General features: G+C 55.2%; 1 protein-coding gene across 1 annotated transcript in view; it reads right to left on the bottom strand.

Moving 5' to 3' along the window:
* Positions 1 to 2,033: 2,033 nt before the first annotated feature.
* Positions 2,034 to 19,664, bottom strand: part of FOXA3 (forkhead box A3) — a 29,292-nt gene continuing 11,661 nt past the window's right edge. Inside the window, exon 2 of the mRNA XM_054009735.1 lies at positions 2,034 to 4,139. Coding sequence (XP_053865710.1) covers positions 2,970 to 4,139 — 1,170 coding nt within the window. The 3' untranslated portion in view covers positions 2,034 to 2,969. The remainder of the gene's footprint in view (positions 4,140 to 19,664) is intronic.

Below are 19,664 nucleotides of genomic sequence, written 5' to 3'. Positions count from 1 at the left end.
CAATCCCCTGCCCCAGCCCTGAACCCCCTCCTGCACCCCAACCCCCTGCCCAAGCACTGAGCTCCCTGCACCCAAACTCCCTCCCAAAGCCCGCCCCCATCCTGCACCCCAACCCTTGGCCCCAGCCCTGAGCCCCTTCCCGTACTCCTCCCACACCCCTCCTAAAGTCTGCACCCCCTCCTGCACACCAACTCCCTGTCCCAGACCCCTCCCAGAGCCCACACCCTGCACCCCAACCTGCTGCCTGAGCCATTAGCCCCCTCCTGGAGCCAGCACTCTGCACCCCCTCCTGCACCCCAACCTCCTGCCCCAGCCCTGCGCCCTCTCCTGCACCTAAACTCCCTCCCAGAGCCCACATCCTGAACCCCAACCCACTGCCCCAGGCTCAGCCCAGAGCCCCTCCCGCGCCCCGAACCCCTTGGCCCCAGCCCAGAGCCCACATCCCTTCCTGCACTCCAACCCCCTGTCCCAACCCGGTGAAAATGAGTGAGGGTGGGGAAGAGTGAGGGACAGAGGGAGCGGGGATTGAGTGAGCAGGGCGGGGCCTCAGAGAAGGGGTGGGGAAGGGGCATGGCCTCAGGGAAGGGGCGGGGCAAGGGTGTTTGGGTTTGTGGGTTTACTGTTATTTCTACATTTTCTTTGAGGTAGATCCTGGGTTGCACTTAAATTCAAAAAGTTATCTTGTGCTTTAAAAGGTTGGAGACCACTGATATGGAGGCATTATGGTATTTTCTGTCTTATTCTCTATCCCTTTCTTAATGATTCCCAACATTCTGTTCGCTTCTTTGACTGCCGCTGCACATTGAGTGGATGTTTTCAGAGAACTCTCCACAATGACTCCAAGATCTCCTTCTTGAGTGATAACAGCTAATTCGGATCCCATCATTATGTTTTCCCATGTGCATTACTTCTCATTTATCAACATTAAATTTCATCAGACATTTGGTTGCCCAGTCACCCAGTTTTGTGAGATCCTTTTGTAGCTCTTCGTACTCTGCCTGGGACTTAACTATCTTGAGTAGTTTTGTATCATCTGCAGATCTTGCCACCTCTTTGTTTACCCCTTTTTCCAGATCATTTATGAATATGTTGAATAGGACTGGGCTCAGTACAGACCCTGGGGGACATCACTATTTACCGCTCTTCATTCTGAAAACTGACCATTTATTCCTACACTTTGTTTCATATTGTTTAACCAGTTACCAATCCATGAGAGAACCTTCCCTCTTATCCCATGCCAGCTTACTTTGCGTAAGAGCTTTTGGTGAGGGACCTTGTCAAAGGTTTTCTGAAAATCTAAGTCCACTATATCCACTGGATCCCCCTTGTCCACATAGAATCATAGAAGATTAGGGTTGCAAGAGACCTCAGGAGGTCCAACCCTCTGGTCAAAGCAGGACCAACCCCAACTAAGTCATCCCAGCCAGGGCTTTGTCAAGCCGGGCCTTAAAAACCTCTAAGGATGGAGATTCCAGCACCTCGGTAACCCATTCCAGTGCTTCACCACCCTCCTAGTGAAATAGTGTTTCCTAATATCCAACCTAGACCTCCCCCACTGCAATTTGAGACCATTACTCCTTGTTCTGTCATCTGCCACCACTGAGAACAGCCTAGCTCTATCCTCTTTGGAAACCTGCTTCAGATACTTGAAGGCTGCTATCAAATCCCCCCTCACTCTTCTTTTCTGCAGACTAAATAAGCCAGTTCCCTCAGCCTCTCCTCATAAGTCAAGTGCCCCAGCCCCCTAATCATTTTTGTTGCCCCCCTCAAAGAATTCTAGTAGATTGTTGAGGTGTGATTTCCCTTTACAAAAACCATGTTAACTCTTCCCCAACAAATTATGTTGTCTGACAATCTTGTTCTTCACTATAGTTTCAACCAGTTTGCCCAGTACTGAAGTCAGGCTTACCGGCCTGTAATTGCCGGGATCACCTCTGAAGCCCTTTTTAAAAATTGGCATCACATTAGCTATCCTCAGGTAATGATGATAACGATGCAATCTCCTATTTAGATAGATAAAATCTTGCAGCAAAGAAGTGTGTTATTTTTTTAATGATCTTGAATACCAAAAAAAAAAAGGTAAAGACACACTTAAAATGAACCATCCACAAACAAATCCCTCTCTAAATTATGATATATTAAAACAGACTCTATTAACCCCTTTTCCAAAGCAAATATTTAAATAGAAAGCCATTTACAAAAAAAAAAAAAAACCAACAACAAAAATCTAGAACAATTCCTCCCCCCGCACCAGGCTTCACACTCACGGGGCCCAATTTGTCTGTGGCATAACTAATTCCCTTGAACGTAACAGTGGAATTCTGCCATATGTGGATCTACAGGGTTTGGGGATCGCCTGGAGAAGCTCTCGGGAACTGTAACATTTCGGCAGAGAATTCCATATGCCTTGGGAACTACGAGGGCTGCTCCCAGGCTCCAAGTTCGAGGCCAGGGGCTGGATGTACAGCGCTTCTGGGACACGTTTGAAACAGACACGGCTGCTCGCCCAACGCTGCGGAGGACCCTCCATTGCCGCTGAGCTCAGTGGCACCACTCTGGTAGCTAATGGCACAGAACCAAGGGCAGGATCCCAGCTGGTCTAGTGACTGGCTGGCGCGGTCTCCCAGGAGGTGGCCAGGACAAGGGGAGATGTGGAATGTGTTCATCCCACCTGGCCATTACCTTGGGGAGAGACTTTGCCCTGCTCCCTTGAAAGATTTGGAGGGTGGGAGTGGAGGTGGGGAGGGGGAGGGTATTTTCCACACCGAGAAAAGGAACCCCTGGTCACAGGATGGCAAGGGGCCTACACAGGGCCCAGCACAGGAGCTGGTCTCTCGTTCCTTTCCCCATGTCGTGCCTGGTGGACAATGGAAAGGAACGTCTTACACTTGGGCGGGTAGGTGGGGGAACGGCGTCTGCCCCTCGCCCCCGATCTCTGCAAGCGGCCTTGGCTCTCCAGAGGGGGGCCATTACGAGGCATTGAGCAGGGAGCGGCTGTACAGGCTCTGGTAGTAAGAGCCGGTTTCGCTGAGCGAAGTGGCCGTCTCGTAGGCGTGTTTGCCGTCCGGCGCAGGGGGCGAGCCGTAGCCGCTGTAGGCCATGGCCTGCTCGTAGGCCTTCAGGTCAATCTTGTGGCTCTGCTCGGAGGACATCAGGTTGGTGATGGAGAAGGGGTGATTGAAGTTGTACTGAGGGTCCATTTTGAGGTCGTTTGGGAGGTCCATATTGGTGATGGAAGGGGGGAAGTAGTGGCTATTCATGGGCTGAGAGATGGGGGAGGCCTCGGAGGCCGGGGATGAACCTTGCACGCCAGAGCAGTCCAACTGGACCAGGCCCCTTTGCTCCTCAGAACTGTGGGAGGCATCTGAGTGGCCCGACTCAGCCCCTTCAGAAGCGGTGTTGGGACTTTGGCCTTCCTGGAGCCGCTCAGGGTGTTTGGGAGCCTGCTCCTGGGTGCCGGACGGCTTGGCGTTGGGTTTCTTGGCCTTGTCTTCAATCTTGAAGCGCTTCTGGCGCCGCAGGTAGCAGCCGTTCTCGAACATGTTGCCGGAGTTGGGGTGCAGGGCCCAGTAGGAGCCCTTGCCGGGCTTGTCCGGGGAGCGGGCCACTTTGACGAAGCAGTCGTTGAAGGAGAGCGAGTGGCGGATGGAGTTCTGCCAGCGCTGCTGGTTCTCCCGATAATACGGGAAGAGGTCCATGATCCACTGGTAGATCTCGTTGAGGGTCAGCATCTTGCTGGGGGCCTGCTGGATGGCCATGGTGATGAGGGAGATATAGGAATACGGGGGCTTGGCATGAGTCAGCGTGCGCCGGTATGACTTGTTGATTTCCTTGGGCCGGTTGATGCCTGAGGCTGGGTACCCCAGAGGGGCCAGGGACTGGCTCACGTTCGGGTAGGGGGATAGGGAGTTGATGGTGGGCGCCTGGGTCCCCAGTGGCGTCAGCACCGGGCTGACAGGTGACGTCATAGCGGGAAGGCCCATGGGGCTGGTGGAGCTGGTCAGCCCGGTGAGGGAAGGGCTATTCGGGTAGGTCATGTTAATGGAGCTGGGGGAACTAAGCGAGTTGAGCGTCATGTAGGAGTTGATGGTGTTCATCGGCCCCAGGCTGGAGGTCATGGTGCTCACAGATGGATAGACCTAGGGGAAGCCAAGGGACAGAGTTAGCCATGCAACTACCACAGAGGGCTTCGGCCTAGTCCAGGGGTGGCCTAGTCGAGAGGGTCAGTTACGTGAGGCAGGGCAGTATCTCACCCACCAAGGGCTGGCTTCGGCTCTCAGTAACACTACGGTAAATATGGACACAGTGGAGTTACTCCTGGTTTGCACTAATGTAATCAAGAGCTGGATTTGGCCTCAAAGGGACAGGATGGGGATGGGTTGTAGCAGGGAAAGTAATTCAGGAGAAGATAGAGGGCTGAATTCTGATCTTGTGTAAACTGGAGTGAATCCAGATTTACACCAGTAGAACTCAGACCAAAATCTGGCTCTAACTCTATTAACTTCAGTGGAGACATTCCAGATTTACACCAGCGGAGCAAAGATCAGACTCCAGGATTGACTCCCTTGACATCAGGAGTGACTCCAGATTTACACCAATGGATCTGAGATCAGAATCCAGCCCCCGTTCCCAAGACCGCCATTTCTGATGCGAAAAAGGAGCAGCAAAACCTGCTTCTTTTCACTAACGAACCAGCCAGCTCTCCTTCATGCCTGCGAAGGAGAAACAGGAAGGCCACAAACCCAGTAGTTTGCCCCCTTCTCAGGTCACCTTTAAAGCGGAGTTTATTAAATAAACAGCTTAGTGCCATTCAAAGTGGGATCCGAGACTCGGGTGTAACAATGGCGCCTGCTATTTACCCTAGATAGGCTTGAACAGAAAGGGTTCATTTACGAGCGCTGCCCTGCTGCCAATCAATGCGTTTGGTGCCACCTTGCTCACTCACACTGTATGTTTCCTGGCTGTGTTGTTGAGCGTTGCTAAGTTATGCAGCCCACGGCTCTACCGGGGCCTGGTTGGAAGCCCGTTGAAGTCAATGGAAAAACTGCCATCGATTTCAAGGGGGTTTCGATCAGGCTCCAATCCCATGAACACTGCTCATCAGGGCGCCAGGCACAGGCCTGGGAACCAGGACTCCTGGGTTCCGATTGTAAGCCGGCCACAGCTCTGCAAAGCGCTTTGCGATCCCGTGATGAAAAGCTGCCTGGTGGGCTCCGCTGTAGACTGCTGTGACGATGGCAGAACGGGTTTGCTACCCGGCTTCGTTCTTCCGGGACTTTCATGGGTCTGACTGCATCCCGGGACCACTCAATGCCGCGGGAAAGAGTCAGAGCCTTTCGGGCCAGAAGGGACCATTAGATCCCCCAGTCATCCCTGAACTGTGCCCAACGACCCGTGTCTGGATGAAGCGTCTTCTAAAGAGGCCTCCAGGCTGGACTGAGAGACACCAAGAACTGGAGAACCCACCACTTCCCTGGGCAGTTTGTTCCCGCGGTTAATCACCCACACTTGGGCCTGATTTCCAGCCGGTTCTGCCCTTTCTCCGCTAGATTTCAGTGCCTGGTGTTTTCTACCCAGGAAGTTACTTAGACACTGATCAAGTCACCGCTCAATCTTTTCTCTGATCACCTCCACAGACTAACTCCGCCAGTCTCTCACCGTCTGGCCGTTCCCCCAGGCCCTGATTCATTTTGTGGTTCTTCTCATGCCCTCGCCAATTTGTCAACATCCCTTTTAAAAGGCAGCCCCCAGAGCTGGACGCGGGATCCGGTGTCGGTCTCACCAATGCCGGATACGGAGGGAAAATCCCCTCCCTGCCCCTGCTCCTCTGTTCATACAGTTACGCTTTGAGATCCTCTGTTGAAAAGCTCGGCTTCAATCAAGGCATTGTCTGGGGAATAACTAGCTCAGGGGCAGATTTCCAGCCAGCTGCTGGTTTGGCAGGGCAGGAATCAGCCCCTGAGGCGTTGGAGAGGGCTAATGAGACAGGCGGGCGCCCTGCAGCCAGCAAAGATCCCTGGGCAGCGCTCTCTGCTCTGCAAAGGTCGTGGGCCTGTCACCCTTCTCCCGCGCACGGCACAGCTCGGAAACGAGGAGAGAGTGAAAGAGCTGGTGTACCACGCTGACAGGTGCTGTATAGCAATGAATAGATAGATAGATAGATAGATAGATAGATAGATAGATAGATAGGAGGTATGGGGATAGATAGATAGATAGATAGATAGAGGGGGTGTATGGGGATAGATAGATAGATAGATAGATAGATAGATAGATAGATAGATAGATGATGGGGTGTAAGAGGATAGATAGATAGATAGATAGATAGATAGATAGATAGATGGGTGAGCTGTGATAGGTAGATAGAGGGGTGAGCTGTGATAGATAGATAGATAGATAGATAGATAGATAGATAGATAGATAGAGGGGTGAGCTGTGATAGATAGATAGATAGAGGGGTGAGCTGTGATAGGGAGATAGATAGATAGAGGGGTGAGCTGTGATAGGTAGATAGATGGATAGAGGGGTGAGCTGTGATAGGTAGATAGATAGAGGGGTGAGCTGTGATAGATAGATAGATAGATAGAGGGGTGAGCTGTGATAGGGAGATAGATAGATAGAGGGGTGAGCTGTGATAGGGAGATAGAGGGGTGAGCTGTGATAGGGAGATAGATAGATAGAGGGGTGAGCTGTGATAGGGAGATAGATAGAGGGGTGAGCTGTGATAGGTAGATAGATGGATAGAGGGGTGAGCTGTGATAGGTAGATAGATAGATAGAGGGGTGAGCTGTGATAGGTAGATAGATGGATAGAGGGGTGAGCTGTGATAGGTAGATAGATAGATAGAGGGGTGAGCTGTGATAGGTAGATAGATAGAGGGGTGAGCTGTGATAGGTAGATAGATGGATAGAGGGGTGAGCTGTGATAGGTAGATAGATAGAGGGGTGAGCTGTGATAGGTAGATAGATGGATAGAGGGGTGAGCTGTGATAGGTAGATAGATGGATAGAGGGGTGAGCTGTGATAGATAGATGGATAGAGGGGTGAGCTGTGATAGATAGATAGAGGGGTGAGCTGTGATAGGTAGATAGATAGAGGGGTGAGCTGTGATAGGTAGATAGATGGATAGAGGGGTGAGCTGTGATAGGTAGATGGATAGAGGGGTGAGCTGTGATAGGTAGATAGATAGATAGAGGGGTGAGCTGTGATAGGGATATAGAGGGGTGAGCTGTGATAGGTAGATAGAGGGGTGAGCTGTGATAGGTAGATAGATGGATAGAGGGGTGAGCTGTGATAGGTAGATAGAGGGGTGAGCTGTGATAGGTAGATAGATAGAGGGGTGAGCTGTGATAGGTAGATAGAGGGGTGAGCTGTGATAGGTAGATAGATGGATAGAGGGGTGAGCTGTGATAGGTAGATAGAGGGGTGAGCTGTGATAGGTAGATAGCGGGTGAGCTGTGATAGGCAGCTATTCAAACATAACTATTCGACATTGACATGTTGCCGGGAATTCCGAAAAGGGCTCCGGAAATGTGGGGGTCTGAAGGGACTGAGGTTTGAGGCAGCTGCACCTGCCTGCTTGGCCGAAGGGGTGATCTCTGCCCTGCGTTTGAACCCTTAGGACTGCACCGATTCAGACACAGAGCAGGTGAAAGCCGCGCAGCCTCTCATGTGGACGCGGTTACATTGCTATAACGGTGCTCATGGCACTTCAGCTTATTCCTGTAATTTTAGTTATAGCAGAATCCATCCTGCCTTCCCCCCGACACAAACCAGATTCCTGACCCTTCGCCCAGCCCAACCCAAAGCCCCGCCAATGTGCACCCCAAACTCTATTACAGCCTTGAAACCGTCATCCAAAATTCACAGGGCTCTGGTGCCCAGCTGAACCGAACTCTCCTATCCCACTTCCAGCCTTCCCAGGCTTCCTCCAGCCCTGCTGCGCTATCTAGCAGCACGTGGCAGGCACTAATTAGCTCTCCTCGTGAGGGGGGGGTCACTACTCCCATTTTACAGATGGGGAAACTGAGGGCGGTAGGAAGCATCCAAGGAAGCAGATTCGTCGCAACAAACCCCAGTCCTATGCTTTAACCATGAGGGCTTGCTCCAGGTTACCCTGTACTGTCGTTGGCACCGGTGCAAAGTGGGCATAAAAAGCCACCAGATCAGAGCGGTCCACGCTGTGAACCCGCTTGGCAGTGGTATACGTGGCTGCAGGGGTGGGATGGAGACGGGGATCTGGGACCAAAGCTGGGCTGCTCCTCTAGAGCAAAGAGATGCTCATGGAGGAAAGGGTAAATCTTGGAGGCAAATAGGAAAAGACAAGGGCTCCTACCCGGATGGGGATGTTCTACAGGAAACAGCTGCTCAACCCGTGCTCATTTTAAGGGCAAAAAAAATTAAGCGGCACATTTTTTCAGTTGCAAACTCAATTTGGAACTTTGGCTTGTGTGCCTCATGGGAGTTGTAGTTCAGAGGTCTCACACTCCCCATTCTTCTCGATAGGCCAGGCTCTCTGATCGGACTACATCTCCCATGATGCACCATGGCCACCCTTCATAGTGAGGGAACGTGGCGGTGTCCTGGGACTCCCTAGCTGTGGTGCACTATGGGAGATGTAGTCCAGCTGAGGAGACTTCCCCTAAAAGGAAATTGAAGACAGGAGGAAACTGAACTACAGCTCCCATGAAGCAGGAATCTGAATTGAGCTACGTCAGTTTTGGGGCATGTTGGTTTTTCAGATGCTTATCACACCAAAATGTCCAGTAGCAGAAAACCCATTTTTCAATTGAAATACAGCATCTTCCACTCTGTAGGCTGCCTCAGCACCAATCTCCATGCCAAGATCTCCTGCTCCCGTGGCCACCTCTGGGGTGGAACATGGCAACCAACAACACTGCCTCATAATGTTCCACAATAACTTCTCCTTCTGGATCTCCCTTTGGACCCCAGGACACATGCTAGTGTATTACTGAAGGTCAGTATGCATGCTGCTTCGTTACTGTAGGGCAGCTTGTGAGTGCACATGGCTTTGTTACTATATGGTTGCTTTTGACATTAGCTGAGTCCTGGAACTGATTTTCAAAGGAGTTTTGCCCTGGTTGGTTTTAAAAGACTCGTAGACTTTAAGGCCAGAAGGGACCATCATGATCATCTAGTCTGACCTCCTGCACAACGCAAGCCACAGAACCTCCCCCACCCACTCCTGTAATAGACCCCTAAGCTGTGGCTGAGTTACTGAAGTCCTCAAATCATCCACCATTTGCTCTAATTTAAACCTGCAAGTGAGTCAGGCCCCATGCTGCAGAGGAAGGCGAAAAAAACCCCTGAGCCAGGGGAAAAATTCCTTCCTGACTCCAAATATGGCGATCTGTTAGACCCGGAGCATATGGGCAAAACCCGCCAGCCAGACACCTGGGAACAGGGCCGGCTCCAGGCACCAGCCCAGCAAGCAGGTGGCACGTCGGGCTCTTTCGGCAGCAATTCGGTGGCGGGTCTCTCGGTCTCTCTCGGAGGGAAGGCCCAGCCGCCGAATTGCTGCCAAAGAAGAAAGTGGCACGGTGAAGCTGCCGCCGATCACAACTGCGTCTTTTGTTTTGTTTTGTTTTTCCCGCCGCTTGGGGCGGCAAAAACCCTGGAGCCGGCCCTGCCTGGGAAAGAAGTCTCTGTAGTAACTCAGCGGCCCCTCACCAGCTGTTGGAGATATTTGCTGCTAGCAGTCACAGATCAGCTCCATGCCATTGTGGGCAGTTTCGGCATCCCATCCCCTCCATAAACGTATCGTGAAGCCAGGTAGGTGTTTTGTTCCCACTGCTCCCCTGGGGAAGCTGCTCGGGAACTTCACTCCTCTGATGGTTAGAAACCTTCGCCTAATTTCAAGCCTAAACTTGTTGATGGCCAGTTTGTATCCATTTGTTCTTGTGTTAACATTGGCGCTTACCTTAAATAACCTTAAATAACTCCTCCCTTGCCCTGGTATTTCTCTCTCTGATGTGTTTCTAGAGGAATCATATCTCCCCTCAGCCTGCGTTTGGTTACATTAAACAAGCCAAGCTCTTTGAGTCTCCTCTCTTAAGGCAGGTTTTCCATTCCTTGGATCATCCTAGTAGCCTTTCCCTGCACCTGTCCCAGTTTGAATTCATTTTTCTTAAACATGGGAGACCAGCACCGCACGCAATATTCCAGATGAGTCCCACCAGTGCCTCGTATAGGGCATAGGCGCCAACTCCGTGGGTCCTCCGGGGCTGGAGCACCCACGGAAAAAAAATGGTGGGTGCCCAGCACCCACCGGCAAATCCCCGTGGCCCCGCCCCCCTGCTCCAGCTCACCTCCGCCTCCACCTCCTCCGCGAGCATCCTGCTTCTCCCTCCTCCCTCCCAGCGCTTGCGCCGCGAAACAGCTGATTCGCGGGGCAGGGAGGGAGGGGGAGGATGTGGCGTGCTGGGGGAAGAGGCGGGGCTGGGGCGGGGATTTAGGGAAGGGATCCAATAGGGACAGGGAGGGGGCGCAGTTAGGGTGGGGACTTTGGGGATGGGGTTGGATTGGGGGTGGGGAAAGGGACTGGGGGGCACAGGCACCCTCCGGCCCCGGAGAAAGTTGGCGCCTATGGTATAAGGTACTAACGCTTCCCTGTCTCTGCTGGAAATCCCTCGCCACATGCATCCTAGGACTGCGTTAGCCTTTTCAATGGCTGGAACACATTAGCGGCTCATAGTCACCCTCTGATCAACCAATACACCCACGTCTTCCTCTTCCACTGATATGTCCCCAGCTTATAGTAAAAATTCTTATTAGTCCTTCAGTGCCTGACCTTGCGCTTTGCACTATTCAATTTCACCCCAATTCTATGCAAAGGCTGCAACCGGGCTTTGCAAACAGACACTGAGCTGCAGAAGGGCCAAAACTTGCCCCTAGCCACCTTGGCACCCCAAATAATATCGGGAGGAGAGGTGGGGCGCGAATGCTAAGAAAACAGTCCCTTATTTTTTAAATACAATGTTGGCAACTCTACACAACGGGGCCCTGATCTCGGTTACTGTGTGTCTGGGCAGGGCCCGGCGCGACGGGGCCCCGATCTCGGTCATTGTGTGTCTGGGCAGCGCCCGGCGCGACGGGCCCTGATCTCGGTCATTGTGTGTCTGGGCAGCGCCCGGCGCGACGGGCCCTGATCTTGGTCATTGTGTGTCTGGGTGGCGCCCGGCGTGACGGGGCTTTGATCTCGGTCACTGTGTGTCTGGGCAGTGCCCGGCCTGACGGGCCCTGATCTCGGTCACTGTTTGTCTGGGCGGCGCCCAGTGTGACGGGGCCCCAATCTCAGTTACTGTGTGTCTGGGCGGCGCCGGGCACGACGGGGCCTTGCTCTCAGTTGGTGTCTCTTTGTCCCACCCTGATACCAGTTACCACTCTCTCTGCCCAGCCAGTTGTGAGACGCTAGCTAAGGCTATCCCTGAGCTCCCCCATGAAATTCCTATGTTGCTGTTCATCTTCGCCTAGGTCCTTCCCCACCCCTCAGTTCCTGGGCAAGCAGAGGGGTCTGGCTGGGGGGCTGCAATGAACATTTGGCTACAAATTCACCCCCAGACCTGGCCTGGACTTACCCCATTGCCTCCCCCCAGCCCGAGGGACCCTACCCCCCCATCTGACCCCAGCGTGGAGATGGCTTTCCCCAGAACTCTGTGGCTGCTCTGACAGTGCGTAACCATCTCAGAAGAGCAGGGGGCAAACCAAGCCCCTCCGAGCCCATGGGCGTGTGGGCATAAGCACCCCCAGTTCCGTAGCAGCCTCTGCCCCTCTCTGGCCACAGAGAGAAATAAACCTACGGCATGGGCTCCACTCTGGGGCCCCCCAGGAGGATCTCAAAGCTCCTCACAGACATGCCTGGATCTTCCCCAGGAGCAGTCGGAGCAGTATTGCCACCCCGTGCTGCAGAGGGGGAAACTGAGGCACGACATTGGAAAATGACTTGTTGTTGCCAAGCTCCTTCAGAGAGTCAGCTGCAGAGCTGGGACCCCCCCCCCCTCAGAGCTGGGAATGGAACCCAGGAGCCCTGGCGTCCAGCCCCCCCTGCTCTAACCACTAAACCCCACTCCCTTCCCAGAGCTGGGAACAGAATCCAAGGGTCCTGACTCCCAATCCCCTCTGCTCTAATCACTAAACCCCATTCCCCCACCCCCGAGCTGGGAATGGAACCCTGGAGTCCTGGCGTCCAGCCCCCCCTGCTCTAACCACTAAACCCCACTCCCTTCCCAGAGCTGGGAACAGAATCCAAGGGTCCTGACTCCCAATCCCCTCTACTCTAATCACTAAACCCCATTCCCCCACCTCAGAGCTCAGAATGGAACCCAGGAGTCCTGGCGCACAGCCCCCTGCTCTAACCATTAGACCCCCCCTCCCCTCCCAGAGCTGGGAACAGAATCCAGGGATCCTGGCTCCCAATCCCCCCTGCGCGTGTCACTAATCACTAAACCCCATTCCCCCACCCCAGAGCTCGGAATGGAACCCAGGAGTCCTGGTTCCTAGCTCCCCACCCTGCTCTAACCACTAGACCCCACTCCCATCCCAGAGCTGGGGCCAGAACCCAGGGAAAACTCCTCCCCAACCCTGAACCCGGCGATCAGTTTGACCCTGAACACGTGGACCAGACCCACCAGCCCTGCATCTAGAGAGAGGATTTTCCCGGGCCACCTCAGAGCACTGGCCCACCCCGTCCGGTGTCCCATCTCCAGCTGTGGCCGATCTCTGATGCTTCGCAGGATGGTGGGGAAAAAATATCCCAGAATGCATCTGGCCAATTGTACCTCTCCTTGGTGACTCCCAGCTCCCCACCAGGGAGGGGGAGCACATGGGTGTGCTAATGTGCGTAGGCGTGTGCACACAGAGCAGCCTGTGACAGACACCCTCCAGGCCCCTCTGCTCCCGGTGTGCCGCCTGCTAGCCGGGCGTGCTTCCCGGCCGTGATCACCCAGTGAGCAGGCCAGCCACCAGGACTGCCTGCGTCAACCAGCCTGAGGCGGGCTCGCTCCGTCTGTGCTGGCAGGAAAGGGCCGCCCGCCCGGCTCTTTAGCTGGTCGGGGGTGGGTTAATCGGAGCCCTAGCTTGAGTTCTGTCAGCTGCATCCCGGGACATGTCCAGCGGCTCTCTCTGACTGGCTCACGCGGGGCCGCCTGGCAGATGCAGCCACCTGCCCTGAGTGAATTTCAGACCCGACTGTGCAATTTTGATCTGGGGAGACGGACGCTGTACACTGCTTGTATTAAATGTTCAGTGAATTATCAGTGAGTGGGACAGATCTCAGCTGGGTCAATCATCCGTAGCTCCATTGGAGTCAATGGCCCAGATCCCAGCTGGGGTCAATGGGCCGTAGCTCCATTGGAGTGAATGGGCCAGATCCCAGCTGGGGTCAATCATCCGTAGCTCCATTGGAGTGAATGGGCCAGATCCCAGCTGGGGTCAATGGGCCGTAGCTCCATTGGAGTGAATGGGCCAGATCCCAGCTGGGGTCAATGGGCGTCGCTCCATTGGAGTCAATGGGCCAGATCCCAGCTGGTGTCAATGGGCCGTAGCTCCATTGGAGTGAATGGGCCAGATCCCAGCTGGGGTCAATCGGCCGTAGCTCCATTGGAGTGAATGGGCCAGATCCCAGCTGGGGTCAATCGGCCGTAGCTCCATTGGAGTGAATGGGCCAGATCCCAGCTGGGGTCAATGGGCGTCGCTCCATTGGAGTCAATGGCCCAGATCCCAGCTGGTGTCAATGGGCCGTAGCTCCATTGGGGTCAATGGGCCAGATCCCAGCTGGTGTCAATGGGCTGTAGCTCCACTGGAGTCAATGGGCCAGATCCCAGCTGGTGTCAATCGGTCATAGCTGCATTGGAGTCAATGGGCCAGATCCCAGCTGGTATCAATGGGTTGTAGCTCCATTGGAGTCAATGGCCTGGATCCCAGCTGGTGTCAATGGGCCGTAGCTCCATTGGGGTCAATGGGCCAGATCCCAGCTGGTGTCAATGGGCCGTAGCTCCATTGGAGTCAATGGGCCAGATCCCAGCTGGGGTCAATGGGCCGTAGCTCCATTGGAGTCAATGGCCTGGATCCCAGCTGGTGTCAATGGGCCGTAGCTCCATTGGGGTCAATGGGCCAGATCCCAGCTGGTGTCAATCGGTTGTAGCTCCACTGGAGTCAATGGCCTGGATCCCAGCTGGTGTCAATGGGCCGCAGCTCCATTGGAGTCAATGGCCTGGATCCCAGCTGGTGTCAATCAGCCATAGCTCCATTGGGGTCAATGGGCCAGATCCCAGCTGGTGTCAATGGGCCGCAGCTTCATTGGAGTCAATGGCCCAGATCCCAGCTGGAGTCAATGGGCCGTAGCTCCATTGGAGGCCATGCGGAGGATGTTACCCACGCTCTGTAATCCTGATACTCCAGATGGGCAGAGCAGCGCCGTCTGTAGGAGTCTGCGTGTGTTACGGTGCAGACCCTGAGCCAGAACCAACAGGTGAGAGGCTTCAGAGCTGATGTATTGGTTCTGGCCTGTCTCTCAATAACACCCTGGCACCCTTGAGGACATCGTAGGCCCATCTGGCCCCTTGCCTGCCCTCCGATGTCAGACGTACGGGCAGGAATCCTTGGGATGCCTCTGGCTCACTGACCTCGCCCACTGCCTCCTTCCCTGTGTGGGGCGTGTGGGGGAGATGGAGAGAGCGCCCATGTCACGCTGTCACTGCCTCAGCTGAGCGCTCCTAGCACTGGTGTGACCAGCTCCCGCTTGAGGGGCTTTGGCCAGAACATGCAGCACCTCCATTAGCCCACGGAGATCAATATCCCCGTCTCGCTGCGTGGAAACGACTCAGGGTCCTCCCGGGGAAGAGCAGGGTTTCATAGATTCACAGGGCCCAAGACCAGACAGGCCCCTGTGACCATCTAGCCTGACCTCCCGGAGAGCACCGGCCAGAGAACGGCCCCCAAATCATTCCTAGGGCAGAGCTCTTAAAAAAAAAACCCATCCCATCTTGATTTAAAAATTGCCAGTGACGAAGAATCCACCATGCCCCTCGGGAAATCCTTGCAATGGTTAATGACGCTCACCGTTAAACATTTACCGCTTATTTCCAGTCTGAATGTGTCTGGCTTCAACTTCCAGCCATTGGATTCTGTTCCACTTTCCTCTGCTAGACTGAAGAGCCCATTATGAAATATTTGTAGGTGCTTATAGACAGGGGGAAGAGGGGGGCAAGTCCCCCCCTTTAACTGTCTCTTTGTTAAACCAGAGACAGCTCCAGGCGTCTCTTGCTGCAAGGCAGGTTTTCTAACCCTTCGATCCTTCTCACGGCTCTTCTCTGAGCCGTCTACAATTTACCAACATCCTGCTCGAACTGTGAGCCCCAGAGCTGGTCCCAGGATCCCAGCAGGGCCAAACCCAGAGTAAAATCACCTCTCGGCTCCTATCCAAGATCCCCCTGCGGATGCCTCCCGAGATCGCATTCAGCCTTGTGGCCCCAGCGTCACACTGGCAGCTCACGCGCAGCTGATTCTCCTCCACGACGCCCCAAGCTGATTCAGAGCCCCGGCTTCCCGGGATAGAGTCCCCCGCCTTGTAAGCGGGGCCGAGGTTCTTTGCCCCTAAACCGCAGGTTGTCTGCTCGGGCCCAAGAGCTGGTTCTGGCCGTCGGTAAGATCACCCGCTAAATGAATAACTAAAAGCGACATGTAATATAGTGATCAGATAAAAACTCGACCCACACAGGAGCTGAGCTTGGTCTCGGGGTCTGGAGTAACGCCACGGCCATTAACTGACCTGTTCCCCATTTACACTTCTGCTCAGATCCAGATCACGTCTACTCAGATCCAGATCAGGGGCAGAAAACGGCTTGGCTCCCTGGTAGGTGCTAATATTAGTTCCTCAGATATGGAGAGGAATCAGGCCCGGTGGAATGGGCACTCGGTTGGCACTCAGAAGACTGGTATTCAAGGCACTGGGCATAAGTTTCCTTCCACATCCTTGCCTCTTCGGCCTTTAGGCTCTTTGAAATTGGGATTATATTTCAGTGTGTGTCTGGGCAGCACCCGGTGCGACGGGGCCCCGATCTCGGTCACTGTGTGTCTGGGCAGCACCCGGCCCGACGGGGCCCTGATCTCGGTCACTGTGTGTCTGTGCAGCGCCCGGCCCGACGGGCCCCTGATCTCGGTCACTGTGTGTCTGGGCAGCGCCCGGCCCGACGGGCCCTGATCTCGGTCACTGTGTGTCTGGGCAGCGCCCGGCCCGACGGGGCCCTGATCTCGGTCACTGTGTGTCTGGGCAGTGCCCGGCTCGACGTGGCCCCGATCTCGGTCACTGTGTGTCTGTGCAGCGCCCGGCGCGACGGGGCCCTGATCTCGGTCACTGTGTGTCTGGGCAGCGCCTGGCGCGACGGGGCCCTGATCTCGGTCACTGTGTGTCTGGGCGGCGCCCGGCGCGACGGGGCCCTGATCTCGGTCACTGTGTGTCTGGGCAGCGCACGGCCCGACGGGGCCCTGATCTCAGTCACTGTGCGTCTGGCAGCGCCCGGCTCGACGTGGCCCTGATCTCGGTCACTGTGCGTCTGGCAGCGCCCGGCCCGACGGGCCCCGATCTCGGTCACTGTGTGTCTGGGCAGTGCCCGGCGCGATGGGGCCCTGATCTCGGTCACTGTGCGTCTGGGCGGCGCCCGGCGCGATGGGGCCCTGATCTCGGTCACTGTGTGTCTGGGCGGCACTCGGCGTGATGGGGCCCTGATCTCGGTCACTCTGTGTCTGGGCAGCGCCCGGCCCGACGGGGCCCTGATCTCGGTCACTCTGTGTCTGGGCAGCGCCCGGCCCGACGGGGCCCTGATCTCGGTCACTGTGTGTCTGTGCAGCGCCCGGCTCGACGGGGCCCTGATCTCGGTCACTGTGTGTCTGGGCAGCGCCCGGCGCGACGGGGCCCTGATCTCGGTCACTGTGTGTCTGTGCAGCGCCCGGCACGACGGGGCCCTGATCTCGGTCACTGTGTGTCTGGGCAGTGCCCGGCGCGACGGGGCCCTGATCTCGGTCACTGTGTGTCTGGGCAGTGCCCGGCTCGACGTGGCCCCGATCTCGGTCACTGTGTGTCTGTGCAGCGCCCGGCACGACGGGGCCCTGATCTCGGTCACTGTGTGTCTGGGCAGTGCCCGGCTCGACGTGGCCCCGATCTCGGTCACTGTGTGTCTGGACAGTGCCCGGTGCGACGGGGCCCTGATCTCGGTCACTGTGTGTCTGGGCAGTGCCCGGCTCGACTGGGGTGACCAGACGTCCCGATTTTATAGGGACAGTCCCCATATTCGGGACTTTGTTTTATATAAGTGCCTATTACCCCCACTCCCTGTCCCAATTTTGCATGCTTGCTATCTGGTCATCCTAAGCATGACGGGGCCCTGATCTCAGTCACTGCGTGTCTGGGCAGCGCCCGGCGTGACGGGCCCTGATCTCGGTCACTGTGTGTCTGGGCAGCGCCCGGCGCGACGGGGCCCTGATCTCGGTCACTGTGTGTCTGGGCAGCGCCCGGCCCGACGGGGCCCTGATCTCGGTCACTGTGTGTCTGGGCAGCGCCCGGCGCGACGGGGCCCTGATCTCGGTCACTGTGTGTCTGGGCGGCACCTGGCACAATAAGGCCCTGCTCTCATATGGGGCCAATGTAATATACATAATAATCATAGTAGGACTCAGGGGATCAGATTACAGGACTGGGGTATTTAGATGGAAAACTCTCTGGGTCTGGCACTGCAGATCTTTTCCTCAGTTACACAAGTCCAACTGCATTTACACCAGTGTCGCCGAGAGCAGAATCTGGCCCTGCACGGGACAGCGCCATGCACAGGCCCAGTGCTACAGAGCAGAGAATTTCACACCTGGGCCTCCATGGCTCTTGCCAGGTGCGGCATGTCCCGCACGCACCTGCTCGTTATTCTTATCGCTACTCCAATTCCTGGGTTACGCGCCTCCGCCGGGAGGGGGATCACCCAGGGGACAGACTCTATCAGAGACCTGGTGGACTCTCCATCTCCCGCCATCTCGGGATGCAGCCTGGCTGCCTTGCTGGGAGAGACGCTGCATTCCAACACAAGCAACTGGGTTCAATCCAGTGACAATTGGGGCCTGTACGTGGGGTCTGTACATCAGGGCCCTGTCGCGGCGGGCGCTGCCCAGACACACAGTGACCGAGATCAGGGTCCTGTCGCGCCGGGCGCTGCCCAGACACACAGTGAGAGACAGTCTCTGCCCCAAAGAGCTCCTGGTCTGAGCAGACAAAGGAGGATCGGTATCTGTATTGGAAACAGAGGGAGCTAAGGCCCAGCGAGATTCAGGGCCTGGCCCAAGGTCACCGAAGGAGATAACAGCAGAGCTGGGAGACCCGTCTCCTGAATGTGAGGCTTGTGCGCTAAGCCAGGCTGAGTCACCCTCAGAGAGCTCCACAAATATTAACCGAGTCACTCTCACCACCTCCCTCTGGCCAGTGCAATTAGCCGGGCCCCGTTCTACAGCAGGGAAACTGAGGCACATGCGAGTGGCAGGGCTGAGAGGAGCGTTGAAGAGCCCCAGGACTGGGCCCATTGAGCCAGCGACATTATTATCTGCCAGGATCTCCGGTGTAAATACGGACACCCCACCTCCCCTTCTGCTTCTTATTTCCTTGCTGCCTGATTGCTCTTGGGTGCTTATCTCCCCAGCCTTGCGTCAGCCCCATGTCATTCGGCAGGGAGATCCTGCTGCAGACCATGGCCATCTGCAGCCAGCGAGCGGGGCAGGTGAGCGGGCGAGGGGCCGCATGGCGAGAGCAGGAAGGCTTTCTGGCCACGGACAAGGCCTGGGTGGTATTTGTGTGTCAGGGGAAAGGCCAGGAAGAAACATTTTTATCTAGTTATTCCAGATTCTGTTCTACTAATTAGATAGATAGATTATATAGATGAGGTGTATGGGGGTAGATAGATAGATAGATTAGATAGGGGGTGTATGGGGATAGATAGAGGGGATGGATGGATGGACAGATGGACAGATAGATAGGGTGTATGGGGATGATAGAGAGATAGAGAGAGAGGGGCGTGTATGGGGATAGATGGATAGATAGAGATATGGGGATAGCTAGATAGATAGGTGTGTGTATGGGTGGATGGATATATAGATGGGGTGTATGGGGGTGGATAGATAGAGAGCAGGGGGTGTATGGAGATAGATAGATAGATGGGGTGTATGGGGATGGATAGACAGATAGAGAGCGGGGGGTGTATGGGGATAGATGGGTGGATAGATAGATAGATGGGGTGTATGGGGATGGATAGAGAGCAGGGGGTGTATGGGGATAGATAGATAGATAGATAGAGGGGGTGTATGGGGATAGATGGATGGATAGATAGATAGATGGGATGTATGGGGATGGATAGATAGAGAGGAGGGGGTGTATGGGGATAGATGGATGGATAGATAGATGGATGGGGTGTATGGGGATGGATAGATAGAGAGAGAGAGAGCGGGGGGTGTATGGGGATAGATGGATGGATAGATAGATGGGGTGTATGGGGATGGATAGATAGAGAGCAGGGGGTGTATGGAGATAGATAGATAGATAGATAGATAGATGGGGTGTATGGGGATGGATAGAGAGCAGGGGGTGTATGGGGATAGATGGATGGATGGATAGATAGATAG

The sequence above is a fragment of the Malaclemys terrapin genome, chromosome 20 (assembly GCF_027887155.1).
Source record: "Malaclemys terrapin pileata isolate rMalTer1 chromosome 20, rMalTer1.hap1, whole genome shotgun sequence".
Lineage (NCBI taxonomy): Eukaryota > Metazoa > Chordata > Testudines > Emydidae > Malaclemys > Malaclemys terrapin.
This window is presented reverse-complemented; position numbering and strand designations above follow the sequence as displayed.